Source organism: Engystomops pustulosus, chromosome 5 (assembly GCF_040894005.1).
Source record: "Engystomops pustulosus chromosome 5, aEngPut4.maternal, whole genome shotgun sequence".
Classification (NCBI taxonomy): domain Eukaryota; kingdom Metazoa; phylum Chordata; class Amphibia; order Anura; family Leptodactylidae; genus Engystomops; species Engystomops pustulosus.
In genome coordinates, this window is record NC_092415.1 from 140,586,339 (window position 1) to 140,607,004 (window position 20,666).

Below are 20,666 nucleotides of genomic sequence, written 5' to 3' on the forward strand. Positions count from 1 at the left end.
ATTCCACCTCGTGGGCACGTCGCACAACAGTCGGTGAGCGGGCAGTTGGAGGCGGCGCTGCGCTGCCCTGAGAGTGGCAGCATCTGTGCTGGACTTCCTGAAATGCGCACAGATGCGGCGCACCTTCGTGAGCAAATCAGACAGATTGGGGTATGTCTTGAGGAAACGCTGAACTATCAGATTTAACACATGGGCCAGGCATGGCACATGTGTCAGTCTGCCGAGTTGCAGAGCCGCCACCAGGTTACGGCCGTTGTCACACACAACCATGCCTGGCTTCAGGTTCAGCGGTGCCAGCCACAGATCAGTCTGCGCCGTGATGCCCTGTAATAGTTCTTGGGCGGTGTGCCTTTTATCGCCTAGGCTCAGCAGTTTGAGCACCGCCTGCTGTCGCTTAGCGACGGCACTGCTGCTGTGCCTAGAGCTACCGACTGATGGCGCCATGCCCACGGATGGTAGTTCGGAGGAGGAGGTGGAGGCATAGTAGGCCTGAAACACCTGGACCGAGGTAGGCCCCGCAATCCTTGGCGTCGGCAGTATATGACCAGCCGCAGGGTCAGACTCGGTCCCAGCCTCCACCAAGTTAACCCAATGTGCCGTCAGCGATATATAGTGGCCCTGCCCGGCAGCACTCGTCCACGTGTCCGTGGTCAGGTGGACCTTGTCAGAAACGGCGTTGGTCAGGGCACGGATGATGTTGTCTGACACGTGCTGGTGCAGGGCTGGGACGGCACATCGGGAAAAGTAGTGGCGGCTGGGGACCGAATACCGAGGGGCGGCCGCCGCCATGAGGTTGCGAAAGGCCTCGGTCTCTACTAGCCTATAGGGCAGCATCTCCAGTCTGAGCAATCTGGAGATGTGGACATTAAGGGCTTGGGCGTGCGGGTGGGTTGCACTATATTTGCGTTTCCGCTCCAGCGTCTGGGGTATGGAGAGCTGAACGCTGGTGGATGCTGTGGAGGATCGTGGAGGCGACGATGGGGTTTTTGTGGCAGGGTCCTGGGCAGGGGGCTGACTATCAGCTGACACAGGGGAAGGAGCAGTGGTGTGCACGGCCGGAGGTGAACGGGCTTGTTGCCACTGAGTGGGGTGTTAGGCATTCATATGCCTGCGCATACTGGTGGTAGTTAAGCTATTAGTGGTGGAACCCCTGCTGATCCTGGTTTGGCAAATGTTGCACACCACAGTCCGTCGGTCATCCGGTGTTTCCTTAAAGAACCTCCAGACTTCTGAAAATCTAGCCCTCGCCGCAGGAGCCCTCGCCACGGGAGCTTCACTAGTTGACACATTTGGCGCTGATGCACGAGGTCTGGCCCTGCCTCTCCGTCTGGCCCCACCACTGCCTCTTCCAACCTGTTCTGGTCGAGGACTCTCCTCCGTCTCAGAAGCACTGTGTTCACCCGGCCTATCAACCCAGCTTGGGTCTGTCACCTCATCATCCTCCGATCCCTCAGTCTGCTCCCCCCTCGGACTTCCTGCCCTGACAACAACTTCCCCACTGTCTGACAACCGTGTCTCCTCATCGTCGGACACCTCTTTACACACTTCTTCCACTACGTCAAGAAGGTCATCATCACCCACAGACTGCGACTGGTGGAAAACCTGGGCATCGGAAAATTGCTCAGCAGCAGCAGGACAAGTGGTTTGTGACTGTGGGAAGGGTCCAGAAAACAGTTCCTCAGAGTATGCCGGTTCAAATGCCAAATTTTCCTGGGAGGGGGCAGACTGGGGGGGAGGAGGCTGAGGTGCAGGAGCTGGAGGAGTGCCGATTTCGGTGACATGGGTGGACTGCGTGGAAGACTGACTGGTGGACAAATTGCTCGAAGCATTGTCGGCAATCCACGACATCACCTGTTCGCACTGTTCTGGCCTCAACAGTGCTCTACCACGAGTCCCAGTAACTTCAGACATGAACCTAGGGAGTGTAGCTCTGCGGCGTTCCCCTGCTCCCTCATCAGCAGGTGGTGTCTCACCCCGCCCAGGACCACGGCCTCTGATTCCTGCAGTAGTTGGACGCCCACGTCCCCGCCCTCGTCCTCTACCCCTAGCCCTCGGGTTAAACATTTTGAAAATGAAAGTTATAACTTTAATTTTTTTTTTACTTTTTTTTGTGTTTTTTTGTGTTTTTTAGTTTTTTTTTGTGTTTTTTAGTTTTTAAAACCAAACAATGCTATCCTATTGCTATGGCTATTTTCTAGCCAAGTATGAAAGCACACTGCTATGCCAGATGAGATGACGCTGAGTTATGAAAAAATAAACGTAAAATAAAAAGGAAATGGCAGACTGTGCCTAATTGAAATCCAACCCCTAATAAATTTTCCCACTTCGGTCTTTGCGATAAATATGTGCGTCACTAAGCGCAAAACACAGCGGTCGCAAGTCTCACTACAAATTGCTCACAATTTGCTAGTAGATGCACTGCAGCAAGGACAGCCACCAGCAGATCAACCAGAAATCAAATATATATAACGCTACTGTAGGCGTAAGTAAGCCATATGGACTCTCCTATGGCTATTTTCTAGCCAAGTATGAAAGCACACTGCTATGCCATATGAGATGACGCTGAGTTTTGAAAAAATAAACGTAAAATAAAAAGGAAATGGCAGACTGTGCCTAATTGAAATCCAACCCCTAATAAATTTTCCCACTTCGGTCTTTGCGATGGATATGTGCGTCACTAAGCGCAAAACACAGCGGTCGCAAGTCTCACTACAAATTGCTCACAATTTGCTAGTAGATGCACTGCAGCAAGGACAGCCACCAGCAGATCAACCAGAAATCAAATATATATAACGCTACTGTAGGCGTAAGTAAGCCGTTTGGATTCTCCTATGGCTATTTTCTAGCCAAGTATGAAAGCACACTGATGAGATGACGCTGAGTTATTAAAAAAATAAACGTAAAATAAAAAAGGAAATGGCAGACTGTGCCTAATTGAAATCCAACCCCTAATAAATTTTCCCACTTCGGTCTTTGCGATGGATATGTGCGTCACTAAGCGCAAAACACAGCGGTCGCAACTCTCACTACAAATTGCTCACAATTTGCTAGTAGATGCACTGCAGCAAGGACAGCCACCAGCAGATCAACCAGAAATCAAATATATATAACGCTACTGTAGGCGTAAGTAAGCCGTTTGGATTCTCCTATGGCTATTTTCTAGCCAAGTATGAAAGCACACTGATGAGATGACGCTGAGTTATGAAAAAATAAACGTAAAATAAAAAGAAACTGCCAGACTGTGCCTAATTAAAATCCAACCCCTAATAAATTTTCCCACTTCGGTCTTTGCGATGGATATGTGCGTCACTAAGCGCAAAACACAGCGGTCGCAAGTCTCACTACAAATTGCTCACAATTTGCTAGTAGATGCACTGCAGTAAGGACAGCCACCAGCAGATCAACCAGAAATCAAATATATATACAGGCGGTCCCCTACTTAAGGACACTCGACTTACAGACAACCCATAGTTACAGACGGACCCCTCTGCCCACTGTGACCTCTGGTGAAGCTCTCTGGATGCTTTAAAATAGTCCCAGATTGCAATAATCAGCTTAAAATTGTCTGCAATAAAGCTTTATTGATAATTCTTGGTCCTATTACAGCAAAAAAATTTGAAACTCCAATTGTCACTGGGGCAAAAAAAAAAATTGTCGGGAACTACAATGATAAAATATACAGTTTCGACTTACATACAAATTCAACTTAAGAACAAACCTACAGTCCCTATCTTGTATGTAACCCGGGGACTGCCTGTAACGCTACTGTAGGCGTAAGTAAGCCGTTTGGATTCTCCTATGGCTATTTTCTAGCCAAGTATGAAAGCACACTGATGAGATGACGCTGAGTTATGAAAAAATAAACGTAAAATAAAAAGAAACTGCCAGACTGTGCCTAATTGAAATCCAACCCCTAATAAATTTTCCCACTTCGGTCTTTGCGATGGATATGTGCGTCACTAAGCGCAAAACACAGCGGTCGCAACTCTCACTACAAATTGCTCACAATTTGCTAGTAGATGCACTGCAGCAAGGACAGCCACCAGCAGATCAACCAGAAATCAAATATATATAACGCTACTGTAGGTGTAAGTAAGCCGTTTGGATTCTCCTATGGCTATTTTCTAGCCAAGTATGAAAGCACACTGATGAGATGACGCTGAGTTATGAAAAAATAAACGTAAAATAAAAAGTAAATGGCAGACTGTGCCTAATTGAAATCAAACCCCTTATAAATTTTCCCACTTTGGTGTTTGAGGTGGATATGTGTGTCACTAAGAGCTAAACACAACGGTAGCAAGTCCCCCTGCAAATTCCTCACAATATGGTACTAGCTGCACTACTAGTGCCAGCAAGCCCAGCCACAAGCAAACAAAAAAAAAAAAGTATAACGTTATTGTAGCCCTAAGAAGGGCTGTTGGGTTCTTGTTGAATCACTCCTGCCTAACACTATTCTAATAGAACACCCTAACGCTTTCCCTGACCAGCAGCAGCTCTCTCCCTAGCGGCATCCAGACACAGAATGATCCGAGCAGCGCGGGCAGCGGCTAGTCTATCCCAGGGTCACCTGATCTGGCCAGCCAACCACTGCTATCGACGTGTAAGGGTACCACGTCATGGTGGGTGGAGTGCAGAGTCTCCTGGCTTGTGATTGGCTCTGTTTCTGGTCGCCAAAAAGCAAAACGGCAGGAGCTGCCATTTTCTCGAGCGGGCGAAGTGTTCGTCCGAGCAACGAGCAGTTTCGAGTACGCTAATGCTCGAACGAGCATCAAGCTCGGACGAGTATGTTCGCTCATCTCCAATGATTACGAATGATAACCTCACACAATGATAGAATGAAAACTCAAAAAATCGGATGGATCTTACTGCTCTTGAAGAAGTAGGGAGGTTGCACAAAGTGACCATGAATTTGCAAATTGGGTGCATTACACAGCATGAATATGAGACTGTCCCTAGCTAGCCCACGTGTAAAGCTACCTGTCATTACAAGAACAGTACCCAGAGCTCCCCCTAGCTCAAAATAAACCCTCACCATTCCACACAGTCCCAATATGTTTGTAGTGCATATGGCATTGTCATGAGAGGAACTAAACGCAGTGGGGCACATTTACTTACCCGGTCCTGTCACGATCCCAGAGGTGCGTTGTCCGACGAGGATGAAGTCCGGTGCGATTCACTTACATTGTGTGCCCGATATCCTGCATGTGTCGCTTCCCTGCTGAGGTCCACCGGAGTTCACCTTCTTCTTCCCAGTGCATGTGAGTGCAGGTCTTGCGTCACAATTTGATTTTTAAATCCCGCGCTCAGTCCGAATCAGTCGGTTGTCCGACGGACATGGCCCCCGATTTGTGTCACATGAAAGTAAAATAGTCGGAAATAGTTGGGAAACCTGACGGAAATGTGGTGTGCGAACCTAAATGTGCCCCAGTGTGTTTCTAGGGCTATCTTAATAAGCATATAGCCACCATTAGCGGCTCCAGTGGGAGTCCGGCTAAATCACAGGTATCATCTGCGATCGAAGGGAACAATTTCCACTTTTCCAAAATTTTGTCTTTTTTTATAAGTTTTCCACTGTAACTGGCCCATCTCTATGAACTCCAATTACAGAGGGAAACCGTTTCTCTGGGTACAGAGAGCTGCACTGGGTCTACCAACACCTAGCAACTCTAGTTAACCCTCTAAGAGCCCAAAATGACTGCCACTAACTGCTTTTACCGTCACCCTGGGTCTCTGGCAGTCTCTGATACCCAGAGACCCATCCTGCTCCTGCCATCAGATCGCAGGAGAAATTGCAGTGACGCCAAAAGACACTGTTACAGACTAGGGACCTGCACGACTGTCATCTTAAGACAGTGGGCAGTTAGGAATGAGTTAGAAAAAAAGGTGTTATCAGAAAATGATCGATTGTACAAGGCTACAACCCCAGATGTAAAACGTTAGTATTATATAGAAAAAGCCCCACTCTGCATATATTAATGTATATAGAAAAATCTATATACTTATATACTTTTCTCCAGCGCTTATTTAAAAAAATGTAAAATTTAAAAAAAATGTTACATTTTTTAAAATAATGTTGATGATATATATGTTGGACATTTGATTAGTGGGGAGACTTTGGTAACTTTTTTAGTGGGGGGAGTTTTGCTGGGCATTATATTGCTGGAGAGGCTGCTGGATATTTCATTCGAGGGGGAAGCTACTGGGCATTTTATTACTGGAGAAGCTGCTGGGCATTTCATTAGTGGGGAAGGGTGTGACCAATGCATTTCCCACCTTGGGCTTATTCTGTAGTCAATAAGTTTTCCCTGTGTTTTATGGTAAAATCAGATACCTCTATTTATATTCAAATTGCCTTATACTCCAGTATTTACAATCATTTTTTATGTTGAACTAAATATTTAAATCTTCATAGTGTCATTTTATTACCTTTCCTTGTATATATCTATATTTTAAAAAAATCCTAAAATTTAGCAGTTTTTAGCTAGCTGCTCAAAATAAATTGACACTTCCCAATGTAATAATGTTGACTACATCACATCCTCCATGTTTCCCTATATAATGACCCCTGCACAGGTCACATACCAAGATTAGAAAAGTCTTTCATAGATCTTCAGACTATAGGTGCCTATGCTGAACTTCACACATTATGGCCACCCATCCTTATGATGGCACAACTGCACAGAGGAATAGAGTAGGTAAGAGGGCTCACAGTCCCCACAATGTCCTACTGACTATTAGATTGTATGTAAAAGCCTGGGAAAATGTAACTTTTCTGTGGATCACAAGAACCCCTAGCCTGCAGATTGTTAGCCAGGGACTTTTGAGCACCCAGCTTAGAGCACATTTCAAACGGAAATATTTATAAGTCAATCACCATTCACATGTCTTCAAACTGGTCACAAGATCCAAATAATGGACCCAATAGAGTTAATGGTACACCCATTTTCTTTTGAAAAGGGGAAACTTTGCATTAATCGGCTGTTTTATTACATGACTGCATTTGTAATAAAAAGGAAAACACATCATTTTACAGAAATGACCAGAACAAACAGCTGCCAGTCTGACAGTAGTGGATTTCAAGAAGACCCTTCAGAGCCTTTACCCTTGCAGGTAAATCACATATTTATAAATAATAATCCAATTGCTATTTATTTTAGCAAGAAATTATATTCCTCAAATTTCTTTTTGTTAGCTTTCAAGCTAGAATCTCACATGCTGTTCTTGATGCAGCTTTTGAGCCATCATTGATAAATGTGAATCTAGGAGAAAGTATTAAAGGACATCTACCACCACATTTAGGATGCTCGCTACCTTCGGGGTGATGGGGGACTCCTGTTGGCATGCTCCGGGCCGTCTTCTATAATGAAATATTGATATTGGCTAGACGAACGCCTCCTGTCTCTGTTGGAATTTTATAAATTTATTCACGCCCCTTCTGTTTTCCTCCCCCATGTAGGCTTTCTGCACCCAGCTGCGCAAGGACAGTAGCTATCGCGCATGCGCAAGATGAACAAAAAGCCCCATGACATCACTGGCAGTCTGCTGCGCTTGCGGCCAGCCTACATGGGGTCAGGAGAACAGAAGGGACATGAATAAATTAGATTCTTACAGAGCCAGGAGGTGCTTGGAGTCAATATTTCATTATAGAAGATGACCCGAAGCATGCCAGCAGGAGTCCTCCATCACCCCTAAGGAAAGAGCATCCGTTTGGGAACAGTCTACCACCTCTAAATGTGGTGGTAGATGTCCTTTATATTTCCCATTACTGTGCATTAGAGACAATTATATATATGTATTAGTTGATTCTTTGATGATAAAGGGAGGACAGGCAAGGAGAATATAAAAAGGTGAAAAATTTGCACATATAAGATAGAACCTTTTCACAAAAAATAAAGGTTTTTTCCTGGACAATTGGAATAACTTTGGTTTGGACAAAACAGAATTGATATGAAACCAGATTTTTTATAGAAGCTCATCTGGGATGTTTCATTCATCTCCAATGTACAACTACCCCTCTTAAACTGCCACAAAAACTGCATGTGGAATGCTACAGAAATAACCATAGTATAATCCTACTTGCAGTCAGCTGATTTCTGGTAATAACCATGTCATTTTTTCGATTAAGCTCTAACATTAGAAAAGTTTTCTAAATGTATTTTCCCAAATGGTGTGTGGTATAAAATGGTTATTCAGTTAAGGCTATGCAATGCCATATTTCCTCTCCAGTAGGGAATTTAGAGAACTTGGACCTAGTTATTTGGTGATGAATTAAAGGCTGCTAAAATGGGTTAATTGAGATGGGCAGCCTCTTTGAATTAACCCAGCTTTTACACCACAAAGCTTACAGGCTGGGTATGACGCCATTTCCTCTTGTAACTTTAACTGTTACTTGTGAGTCATCAGAGTCAAAAAGTGACTGCTATCTGCTACTTTCCATATACTTTTAATAGGTAAACGGTAATTTCAATATAAAAGAGGGTATGCTGAAAATAATACTGAGTTCCTTTAATACTGGATATGCATTATATTGACTGCAAGAGAAGGCAAGCAAACTATTTTAGATGCATTTCCAATGATGAAATATCTAGAACAAGTTTTAGGTTTTAATGACCGCAGGTTGGTTCCTCCACCACATCATTTGACAGCCCAGTAGACAGTGGCAGTGTTTCCATACTCACAGTAATCCAAGTAATTTTTTTTTGTAAAAATTTGTTTTCTTCTCTGTTTTCAGAAACTGCATGAAAGTTCAGAAAGTAATGATAGCCAGACCACTCTCAGAGAGAAAGCAGATTTCTCTGTTTCTTATGAGGAAACTCAAGAATATGCTAATGTCACTCACGTTACTGAATCTTCAGAAATATGCGCAAATGTTACTTTAAGAAAGAAAGAAAAGTTGAAGTCATTGTCAATAAATAGTGAAGATGTGTTTCAGAGTTTTGATATTAATGATAAAGAGAATATACAAAAAACAGAAAGTCAAGAGCCGGCACCAAGAGGTATCAGTAATGAAGAAGATACAGTCAGCAACAGCTGCCTACTGCAACGTGATCTGGATGGTTCAGTCAATGAGGCTCGTGCACAGTCTCCAGAGGTTCCTACAGAATTTGACTATCCCTTTTATGTCACCCATTTCATAAGTGATATCAGCGGTAGCATCCCGGAATCCCCTAATAATATACATCCTAGTCCAATGCCAGACTTTACTGAAGAATGTGTAAGTGATCTTCAAAAGAATGACAGTGACAGAGATTCGTTTGCAGATGATGAGTGTTCAGTGGAGTTATACAGCCTAAAATGGACACCATCCCCCACGAGTGACCTACAAAGCTCTGGATGCCACGTCCATACTTTAGAGGAATCTATAGATTACTCAGATGGGGAGCAAAATTCTAGCGACCAAGACAAAAAGAGCACATTTCAAACGGAATTAAGCACAAATATTTATAAGTCGGTGACCATTCAGATGCCTTCAAACTGGTCACAAGATCCAAATGATGGACCCAATAGAGTTAATAGTGTTTATAGCAAAAATACTAACAGAAGTGAAGTGCATGCTTTGTTACAGCACAATACAGAGCGGAAGGAAGCCTTTAGTCAGACTGATGTGGGGTGGTGGAATGAATGTCATACTAACAATCACAATTTGCATCAAAGGAGCTGTTATCTCACAGAATCACATTCATTTGATACTGTTCTCTGGCCTCCATATCATTCTCCACGTTCACCTCTGAGCACCCATTGTTGTCATTGCTGCCACTGCTATCACTGCTGTATCCAACAAAGCCCAACAAGCTACAGGCATGATGCATCCATGAGAACTTCTCCTCACGTCAACCTAGAAAGAGAGTTAACTGATACGCTGAAGTTATTGAGGGAGTCACTAATCACTATATCACTGGTATGTATGGTTCACCCCACACATCCATCAACAAGTGAAATTATGTCATTATATCTGTCTCTTGTGAATAAACTGGGAATTTTGTGTGGTTATTAGATAATATCTGCTTTAGTAATCAATGCACATTCAATGCATTTCTGTGAATAATATCTACAGAATGCTGAAATATACAAAATACTATTCGGGTAGCCAATGTCATTCATGTGGTTTGCTTCATATTGTGACTTGAAAGCTATCCAGTTAAAATATAGATACAGGTGGTCCCCGACTTAAGAACACCCGACTTACAGATGACCCCTAGTTACAAACGGATCTCTGGATGTTGGTTATTTACTGTACTTTAGCCCTAGGCTACAATGATCAGCTGTAACACATTATGAAATGTGTCTGCAATTAAGATTTACAGGCGGTCACCTACTTAAGAACACTCGACTTACATACGACCCCTAGTTACAAACGGACAACTGGATATTGGTAATTTATTGTACTTTAGTCCTAGGCTACAATACACAGCTATAACAGTTATCACAGGTGTCTGTAATGAAGCTTTATTGTTAATCCTGATTCTTATGACAACCCAGCATTTTTAAAATCCAATTGTCACAGAGACCAAAAAAGTTCTGTCTGGGATTACAATGATAAAATATACAGTTCCAACTTACATACAAATTCAAGTTAAGAACAAACCTACAGACCCTATCTTGTATGTAACCCGGGGACTGCCTGCATTGTTAATCCTGGTTCTTGACAACCCACAATTTTTTAAATCCAATTGTCACAGAAACCAAAGAAATCTTGGCTGGGGTTTACAATGATAAAATATACAGTTCTGACTTACATACAAATTCAACTTAAGAAAAAGCCTACAAAACCTATCTTGTACTTAACTCGGGGACTGCCTGTATTGCCATAGGTTGTTTCAACATTGTTTCCAGGACTCTAATCAATGGGCTATCTTATCAATGATTAACAGCCTATCAACTGCTCATACAGAGATATCAATAGATGAAAAGTATCAGTCCTTAGTTGTTGATACCTTTTATTGGTATAAGTAACTAAAAAGGATGATTTGAAAGTTGCAAGCATTCGAGACTACTCAAGTAGTGGTATAAGTACAATACACTACCTACAGATTACACAGCATTTTCATAGTTACAAGTAACCTCTAACCTATACTTATTTAAGTCATATACCTTAGTCTATTTCATATATTTGAGAGGGATGCAGGAAAAAAAATCATAACATATGAGATTAAAAAGTAAATATACCACTATACTCCACAGATCTAAGAGGCAGATACAATCATATTTTCCTATAAGCTAACACAGCAGCACAAATTGCTTTACTTTCCACTCCTGTTTCTGCAATACTTGACTTTAAAGGAAACCTACCATCTCGTATCTACCTTTTAAGGAAGATCCAGTGGCAGGTTCAACCAGAAAATGGCATGGGTACCCTTTTTAGGGCTAATCCTTGAGTGGGCTGTAACTTTATAAATCTTTTATCACCTAATATACAAATATGTGAAAGAGGCTATTGGGGCGTGGTGTAGCCGGAGCTGAAGCTACACGGTGCAGCTACTCCACCCCCTAGTAGCCTTTGGATCTTCCTACTACAAGATCTTCAGTGTGCAGCTCCTGGTAGCTGCGTGCACTCGTCCACGCTCTCCATAGACTCTCTATGCAGAGCCGGCGGTTGTGCGTACTCGGATATATTTGGTATCCCTGTAATCGGAACGACCCAAAGAATAAAGTAGATATGTCATTTGTGGTGCAAAGTGAAAGATGTAAAATACAAGCCCATAAGAATACTGCGAAAATGCGTTTTTTCACCATTTTTACCAATTCGGCATTATACAGTGAAATTTGTTACGCAGAAAATAAGCCATAACACAGCGCTCTACATGGAAAAATAAAAAAAATTATAGATTTTTGAAGGTGGGGAGTGAAAAAAAAAATGAAAAAACAAAAAAGGCCAGGTCATTAAGGGGTTAATAGGTAGATCCGAGATGGAAGGTTTCCTTTAAAGAAAGTGCCTGGGTTAATACACTATTATGAAGTTTCTAAAATAAATTGTATCCTTAACAGAATAAAGATGAGGAAGTAGAAAATATGAAACGAGCATGTCAGAAATATCGGGAGAAGCTAATAGAAACTGAGCAACGTCTGACAGAACAGCAAGCTGGATGTTATAATTTATTTACAAGGGAAGAAAGGTAAAGTCAAAATTCAAGGTATTGATCAAAGGGATTTTTCACTTTAATGATATTGTTGACCTCTAAATAGTCCAGTCCAGCTCCAGCTTTAAGGTCTGGATCCAGAAACTGGAGCCAAGTTAACATTCACATTAAGAGAAGCTAAGCTGCAGTTCCAGGGTCTGGCCAATACATGGAGAAAGGATGTAGACTTTCAGCATCTGTGCTGGAGGCTGCCAGAAGCAGTGGTCAGTTTGGGGGTCCTGATTAATGGCCCCCACTCATCAGATTTTGATGACCTTTCTGAAGGACCACAAACATTAAAAAACTACAAAATGACAGTTTTGTGGTGCAGTGCTGAGTGCATTGCAATGTAATGTATGATAGGTTTTTTTTTGCTAGTGTGCAGATTTGTATTCTGTGTAAGACATGAACATGTTTATAAATCGTGCTTGATGGTAAGAGACATGGCTAGTGAAACGGAATTGACCTACATCCACAGGTCAGTTTTTTAAACCGGTCCATGTGATATATTCATATATTTAATGGTTTTTATATGTCTTACCTGAGTTTTACATAAATAATAGCGTGAATGGCAAACGCATAGATAGAAACATACACTCACCGGCCACTTTATTAGGTACACCATGCTAGTAACGGGTTGGACCCCCTTTTGCCTTCAGAACTGCCTCAATTCTTTGTGGCATAGATTCAACAAGGTGCTGGAAGCATTCCTCAGAGATTTTGGTCAATATTGACATGATGGCATCACACAGTTGCCGCAGATTTGTCGGCTGCACATCCATGATGCGAATCTCCCGTTCCACCACATCCCAAAGATGCTCTATTGGATTGAGATCTGGTGACTGTGGAGGCCATTTGAGTACAGTGAACTCATTGTCATGTTCAAGAAACCAGTCTGAGATAATTCCAGCTTTATGACATGGCGCATTATCCTGCTGAAAGTAGCCATCAGATGTTGGGTACATTGTGGTCATAAAGGGATGGACATGGTCAGCAACAATACTCAGGTAGGCTGTGGCGTTGCAACGATGCTCAATTGGTATCAAGGGGCCCAAAGAGTGCCAAGAAAATATTCCCCACACCATGACACCACCACCACCAGCCTGAACTGTTGATACAAGGCAGGATGGATCCATGCTTTCATGTTGTTGATGCCAAATTCTGACCCTACCATCCGAATGTTGCAGCAGAAATTGAGACTCATCAGACCAGGCAACGTTTTTCCAATCTTCTACTGTTCAATTTCGATGAGCTTGTGCAAATTGTAGCCTCAGTTTCCTGTTCTTAGCTGAAAGGAGTGGCACCCGGTGTGTTCTTCTGCTGCTGTAGCCCATCTGCCTCAAAGTTCTACGTACTGTGCGTTCAGAGATGCTCTTCTGCCTATCTTGGTTGTAACGGGTGGCGATTTGAGTCACTGTTGCCTTTCTATCAGCTCGAACCAGTCTGCCCATTCTCCTCTGACCTCTGGCATCAACAAGGCATTTCCGCCCACAGAACTGCCACTCACTGGATGTTTTTTTCTTTTTTGGACCATTCTCTGTAAACCCTAGAGATGGTTGTGCGTGAAAATCCCAGTAGATCAGCAGTTCAAAGGCACTGAAATCACCTTTCTTCCTCATGCTGATGCTCGGTTTGAACTGCAGAAGATTGTCTTGACCATGTCTACATGCCTAAATGCACTGAGTTGCCGCCATGTGATTGGCTGATTAGAAATTAAGTGTTAACGAGCAGTTGGACAGGTATACCTAATAAAGTGTCCTGGGAGTGTATGTTCGGCTGTGTTACCATATTATTCATTGTACTGAATTCAGTATGAGGAACAGTGCTCTGTACTGAATGTAAAACTTACTGTAAAAGTGCATCCATTGCAATTCAGGATATTACGTGTAGCTTGTAGGCCTTAAGCAGATGGCTGTATTATAGATACAGATGCATGAAACAAGCTGCTATGAGCCCATAGTGATTCATAACTTTCATTGTTTTTCCATTATTTTGTTTTTAGAGAAAATATGAGAAGATTGCATTTGTTACGTCAAAATGTTCTAAGAGAAGCAATAGAGTTGGAGTTTAATTTGGATGCCCGAGCCCATCAGGTGAAGGAGACCATTGCTGCGGTATGTGCAAAATGAAAATATTCTCAGATTGTATCAGACTTTATATCCCTAAAATAAGATTATAGTGTTTACTTTAATATAGATTACATTTTACTATTGAACAATGTTTTCTAAACACCCATTCCCATGTAATTTTTAGCACATTTTTAATTTAGTTCAGTTTTAGTTTAGTTCATACTTTAGCATTTTTGTAGCAATTTGTAGCTTTTATGTAGAATCAGCTTTTAAAGTTAATTTTGTAAAATTTAATAAAAGTTATGAAAAATATCCCATTGAATTACTGCTGTAGTAACATATAGTATATTTATCCATTCACAAGCAAACAAAAAACATTAAAAAAAGTTGACAGATGGACGACAAAACTACCTCTCTTGAAATATCAGGTTTGTTTAAAGTATGTTCCAATTTAGGGATTTACATCTGCTTAAATCTGGAGACAAAGATCAATGGGGCATTCTACAAGTAGATATTTGTACAGTTGCAAAATGTTGGCACAATGCAAAAAAGGTGGGGAAGTGTGGACCTTTAATTGCATAATCAGTCATTATATCCTAAGGAATGCTTTTTTACTTCTGTTCTGTTGAAATCTGTTGAAACTTTAATTGCAGGGTAAAAGTAAGGAATACAGATATGGATTTACAGTGAAGATACAGATGATACATATTAGTAAAAAAAAATAAATATGTTTGAGTAAAGATGAGTCGTCACACAGATTATTTCTATAAAAAGATTATAGCTCTTTTTGTTAATTTTATACAAATTTCTACAAATTTTGTTAGGATTCAGGTTTACCCTAATTCTAACAGTAGCCCTAATGCTTACCCTAACGCTGATAAAAGTAGAAAATAAACAAAAATTATGTTAAATAAAAAATGAAAACAACTATTTATAAAACAATAAAAAAGTACCGTAAATAGATTTACACATTTTTTTTATAAATACACCTTAAAGTCATAAATCACAAATATTTAAAGGACATCTACCATCAAAATCAAGCATGATAAACCAGGGGTACATATACATAGATCCAGGTACTGTGACTGTGGTATTCTTCTTATATTTGTCATGCATGGCCTCCTTCATACTAAAATCAACTTTTAAAATTAAGCAAATTAGCTTGAGGGCTCCTGTGGATTTTACCAGAGCCCCTTAATGTTATCGTTTCACAGGCTAGTAATTCGTCCCGAGGGATGGTGCTTGCAGATGAGAGTTCTTGTGTTTCAAACTCCAAATTGAGCATAGTAGATGGAGAGAGCCACATCACCGGAGCAGTAAAAATTCTAAGAAGTCTTTATCAGTGCATCATCCAGGCATAAAAAAGCAGCGTTTTGATTCCAATTTGAATCTTTCTCAACCATCATGCTCATCATGCTTGAGAAAGATTCAAATTGGAATCAAAACGTTGCTTTTTTATGCCTGGATGATACTCTAATAAAGACTTCTTCGAATTTTTACTGCTTCGATGCTGTGGCTCTCTCCATCTACTATAGTTTCACAGGCTGTTACAGTGTGGAAGGGGTACTTCCCCTCCCACTGTGTTCTAAAACATCCTCTGCTGCCTGAGATTACATCAAGCAGAGGGAGGGGGGGAGTGCTGAGGGAGCAGAGGGAGGGGAGACCGTCCAACAGCATATGAGGCTACATCTAATTTTAGAAGGAAGGAGGCCTTGGATAACAAAAATAAGAAGATTACCACAGTCACAGTTCCTGGATCTATGATATGTGTCCCTGGTTTATCATGCTGGATTTTGCTGGTAGATTGACTTTAAGATTCAAAGAAATATAATATGAATGTCTATCAATAATCTGTACAGGTTACTAAATAAAGCATTCAAAACTCTATTCAGCATGCATAATTATAGCCTTGCTTACTTGGATTATATTTACTTATGTTTTTTTCCGGATTCTAGCAACTTGAAGAAGTTTTAGAAGAGCAGTCAAGGTTGTACTCAGAGCTTGAATTTTACAACTTGGAGAAAGATAAAAATCCTGGGAAATCCTGTGAAAGTTTGCAAAGGACTCAGAGTTTACCATCTACACCATGTTCTTCAGCTCAAAATGAAGATCACTGCTCCCCAATAACTAGCACCCCAATAACCAAGGGAGAATCCAGGAGTCAATCACAAAAGATTGACCTCAGCACAATTTTAGAACATGTAAGTTGTAAAAAAAAAAATAGAACATTTAAAAAAATATAAATATATATTTTTTATATATATAAATATATATATAGACAGTCCCCGAGTTACCTACAAGATAGGCTCTTTAGATTCATTCTTAAGTTGAATTTGTATGTAAGTCGAAACTGTATATTTTATAATTGTTACCCCAGCCAAAATTGGATTTTAAAACTTTTGGGTTGTCATAAGAACCAGGATTAACAATAAATCTTAATGTGATAACTGTTATAGCTGTTTATTGTAGCCTAAGGCTAAAGTACATTAAATTACCAACATCGTCTGTTTGTAAGCAGCCGGGGACTGCCTGTATACAGTATATATAAACAGTATATATATGTTTAACAAATTTTTTTTTATCTAAGTATAAATGAACGCTGATACCACTTTTACAGACTGTTACACTGTGCAGGAGCACTCATGGGAAAGGAGTAATTGCCCCTTAACAGAGAAACAGCTTGCGAAGCTAAAGCTTTCTGGCTCGTAAAATTTTTTTTTAAATGTGATATTGGGATTTACAACAGTTTACTGTTAATCCCAATTTGTCATTTATGTTACTGGTACATGAGGGGAAAAGACACATTTTGGGCCCTTCTTGTCTTCCGGGTCCACGTTGAACTGTACTGTCTGCGCATCTACTATTTACACCCCAGTATCAGCTCCAAATTGGAGTAATCATTTGCATAATATAATGCTTGTAGATGTTTTTTTTTTCTCTCGTAAAAATTTTTTCTTTTTATAGATCAAGAAAACCTTCCGGAGTTTCAATAACTCCTAGAACCTTAGGACATGATGCTCAAGTCTTCAGGATTTTGGTTGTCCACATTTCTTCATACAAGTTCTGTGTCCTGCACTTCCATTATCCTACATCTGTCATCTACAGAAACAAGGGCAGTAAATGGGCGTGGGAAGCCAAATAATGAACTATTCAGATAAAATACTAGGACCTCATCATGTGGACGAATTATGGAGGATTCAAAGTGATATAGTGCACAATTATATCTTCTAGATATCATATTATTCACTGACAGTCATTGGCTTCTCCGATCCATAATTGCATTGTCTTGTCTATCATGTGTTTTGCTGTTTAACTGTTTACTGTGAAGATGTTTCCTTTCTCCCATTAAAATGCTGTATTAGATGATTACTGTATTATACAGTATAATACCGATTGCACCACTAAACACAAAGGTTTTAGACAGTTTGTAGACACTTGTACACAGAAAAGGTTATGACCAATAATAAGTAGCATGGCTTTATGGGAGAAGGGTGTGTTACATAATTGCACCAAAACATTTGTTCATTTGCTGGCATAAATTAAGCCATTAAGCCAATGAATGTTACAATTTTGACCAGTCTAAGACTACCCCACACAAACCTGGTATAGTTTTAGACTGTCTGTCTTACTTTGACTTTTAGACCCTTTTACACACACACTTTTCTAGAATTACAATTTTAAAGCAATGTCAAGGAAAGTTTTGATGTCACTATATTATAGTCTTTCTACCCTTCAGTCCCCACCACAGGGCTGAATGGTTTGATCGCCTTGTGACTTTTATTCCTGGGAATATCTCCAGCAGGATTGTATGACCACTCATATCTGTACTATGAGGACGTTACAAAGATAATGTATGTAGGGCAGTCCAAACCTTAGAACTCTTGTCTTCACATTTTGTACTAGGGCTGTTTGAAATCTGAGGCACTTGAATTGTATTAAGTAACACTACTTAAGTGGATACACAAAATGTTTAGAGGGAATTTGTCATGCAGTCCTTCTAAGATTATTGCAAAATGATATTTTAAGCAATGATTTAATCTGCATATACTAATATTAAGGATAAAGCTTTATATTGAGACATAGAAACAAGAAACAGAGCTCAGATCTGGCCAGCAGCCACTTCCCATGAAGTGTAGTTCTGCTGTACTGTGGTGCAATATAGTACTTTCTTATATTGCGATCAAACAAATATCATGATCACCACGAAATCTCCAAGAAAAAGAAAAAGCCTCTGCTATGTCTTTGTTAGCATTCTGAATCATTTCAGTGCTTTATATATAAGGAGGGGGGGGGCATCTGAAACCTGTGTGTGCCTGCATCTCCTCTACTCTACACTCATGCAGCTCCCTGCCCCTTCCACACTTCCTTTGATGTGCATTGAGCAGGCAGGGGAGGTAGGGGTTGGTGTTGAGTAGAGGAAGTATGCATGAGGAGACACAGGCACACACAGGCTGTAGCTGTCCCTTCACCAGGGATCACCACATGCTGCTGGTAGGGAACCACATGTGAATTATACTTATACAAACTACTAAAATTATTCAGAATACATACAAAGACATTTTAAAAACAGCACAGCATAGGCTTATTAAACCTCTCACCAGCTAAAAATTACATTCCTGGTGACAGGTTTGCTTTAAGGACTGTAGGCTGCAGGTGTAAGGTGTAAGACAATCTACCATATGATTTGATGCATTATGAAGCAAACATACCTTGAGAATGCTGTAGCTACACTGATGCAAAATCATATATTGTTTAATCCCCGTTCTGTGTGGTTTTGCTGAAAAAAAATTAAAGCTGGATCCACATTACACACATTACACACAAGCTTTCTGAACAGCCAAAACAGGACTAATAAACCTGAGCTGGTTCACTCATACACAGCAGCTGGGGGGGGGGGGGTGCAGCAATTTATTATTCTGCCTGGCAGGGAGAACAGTGATTACATCATTCTCTGGTGCAGTGCATAACTAATGTGAAAGGAAAAGCACTAAGCCCAGGTAAAGGAGCAGAGCTTCATTATCATAATTTTATAATTGTTTATAAAATCACAGGGAGTAAACAAGATATGATCCTGCATCAGTGTAGCTTCAGCATTTTCAAGGTATGTTTGGCTCATAATGCATAAAATCAAATGGTAGGTTTCCTTTATTCCTTTAAGTACTGTACAATACAGTGCAGTTGTATAGGCTGCCAAGTGGAATAAGAAATTAGTAGTACTGAGATTATTGATGTCATTTTCAGTAAATATATTGTTGCTTCCACAGTTGCAATTTGGAGACATTTCTACAATGCTTCTACAATGCTTATACAATACTGTCATTTACAGTATATAAAGCAAAAAAATATCAATATCAAAGTGTGTACACAGCTAATCTTCTTGTCATTGCTTTAGAAAGTTTTCAAAACAACTCCCTTATTACTGAAATAAGATGAGACTCTGACTGCAATCTGCAGTAAATCTATTAGGCTTTTCCACAAAAATTTTAGAATTTTGTGTTATTGTGAAGAGTTGACAAAAATATCCATACGAAAAAACACACAAGCTAAAACATAAATCAGATCCAAAGCAATAAGGGAATTCATTATGCTTTTCCCCTCTTTGGGATCCATTTGTTTCTATTGTTTTCAAAACATTACCACAAATTCCATCCTGTGAAAATCTTAAGGGAGAGACCATATATGATAACTTTAGGGTGGTGTTACATTTGACATATTCCTGTATTTTGCACTGCCTCTTAACAATTCAGAACAATGAAGCTAAAATGAGCGATTGTCCTGGTTTATGTCACTTTGCTGGTTTGTCTTTCCTCTTTGTTTTTTTTGGGAGTATTTTTGCTGTACATGTCACTTTAACTGATTTGTATATTAATGTATAACAACACTTTTTATGGATAAAATATTGAAGCAACATGTCACAACATAATTAGAGAGTGGAATATAATATGTAATAAACTAATAAAATAAACTGTTAATGAAGTGGGATGTGTCTTTAATTGACTAATAATGCCCTCAAGCATGAGAGCGTGCCAGAACTCATTGGATTATTTAGTATGGGGTGACACAAGTCAAAGAGAACCCTAAACTCATCAAGTAGTTATATTCTATATCTGCATTTATTTATTTGGGAATAGGGTTTTTTGTAAACTTCTGGAAGATCGACCGTCACTGCAGCATATTTATTTTGATAAACCGGATACATGAGGAATTTTCCACATCATCTATTACAATGTGAAAATCGCACATTGCAATAGATGAGATAATACTAGAAAACCTTGGGTCTTCGTATGACCTGAGGCTGTTATGGCAACAGATCGATGCTCCCCATTGACATTATGTGGATATTGGTGGCTGTTTGCTGCATTATGCATATTCATATGTTTTTAGCGCTCCATTACGTAATAGTAGTGTAAAAGTTGATTTTACAAGTAAGAAGGCCATGCATAACAAATATTCCACAGTCATGGTGCCTGGATTTATGAGT

General features: G+C 40.5%; 1 protein-coding gene across 5 annotated transcripts in view; it reads left to right on the plus strand.

The window, feature by feature from the left end:
• Window positions 1-20,161, plus strand: part of ITPRID1 (ITPR interacting domain containing 1) — a 101,576-nt gene extending 81,415 nt beyond the window's left edge. For all 5 annotated transcript variants that reach the window (XM_072153229.1, XM_072153230.1, XM_072153232.1 and 2 more), the window contains 6 exons: window positions 7,034-7,110; window positions 8,732-9,898; window positions 11,986-12,113; window positions 14,119-14,230; window positions 16,141-16,386; window positions 17,150-20,161. In XM_072153229.1, coding sequence (XP_072009330.1) covers window positions 7,034-7,110; window positions 8,732-9,898; window positions 11,986-12,113; window positions 14,119-14,230; window positions 16,141-16,386; window positions 17,150-17,185 — 1,766 coding nt within the window. In that variant the 3' untranslated portion in view covers window positions 17,186-20,161. The remainder of the gene's footprint in view (window positions 1-7,033; window positions 7,111-8,731; window positions 9,899-11,985; window positions 12,114-14,118; window positions 14,231-16,140; window positions 16,387-17,149) is intronic.
• The last annotated feature ends 505 nt before the right edge of the window (window positions 20,162-20,666 follow it).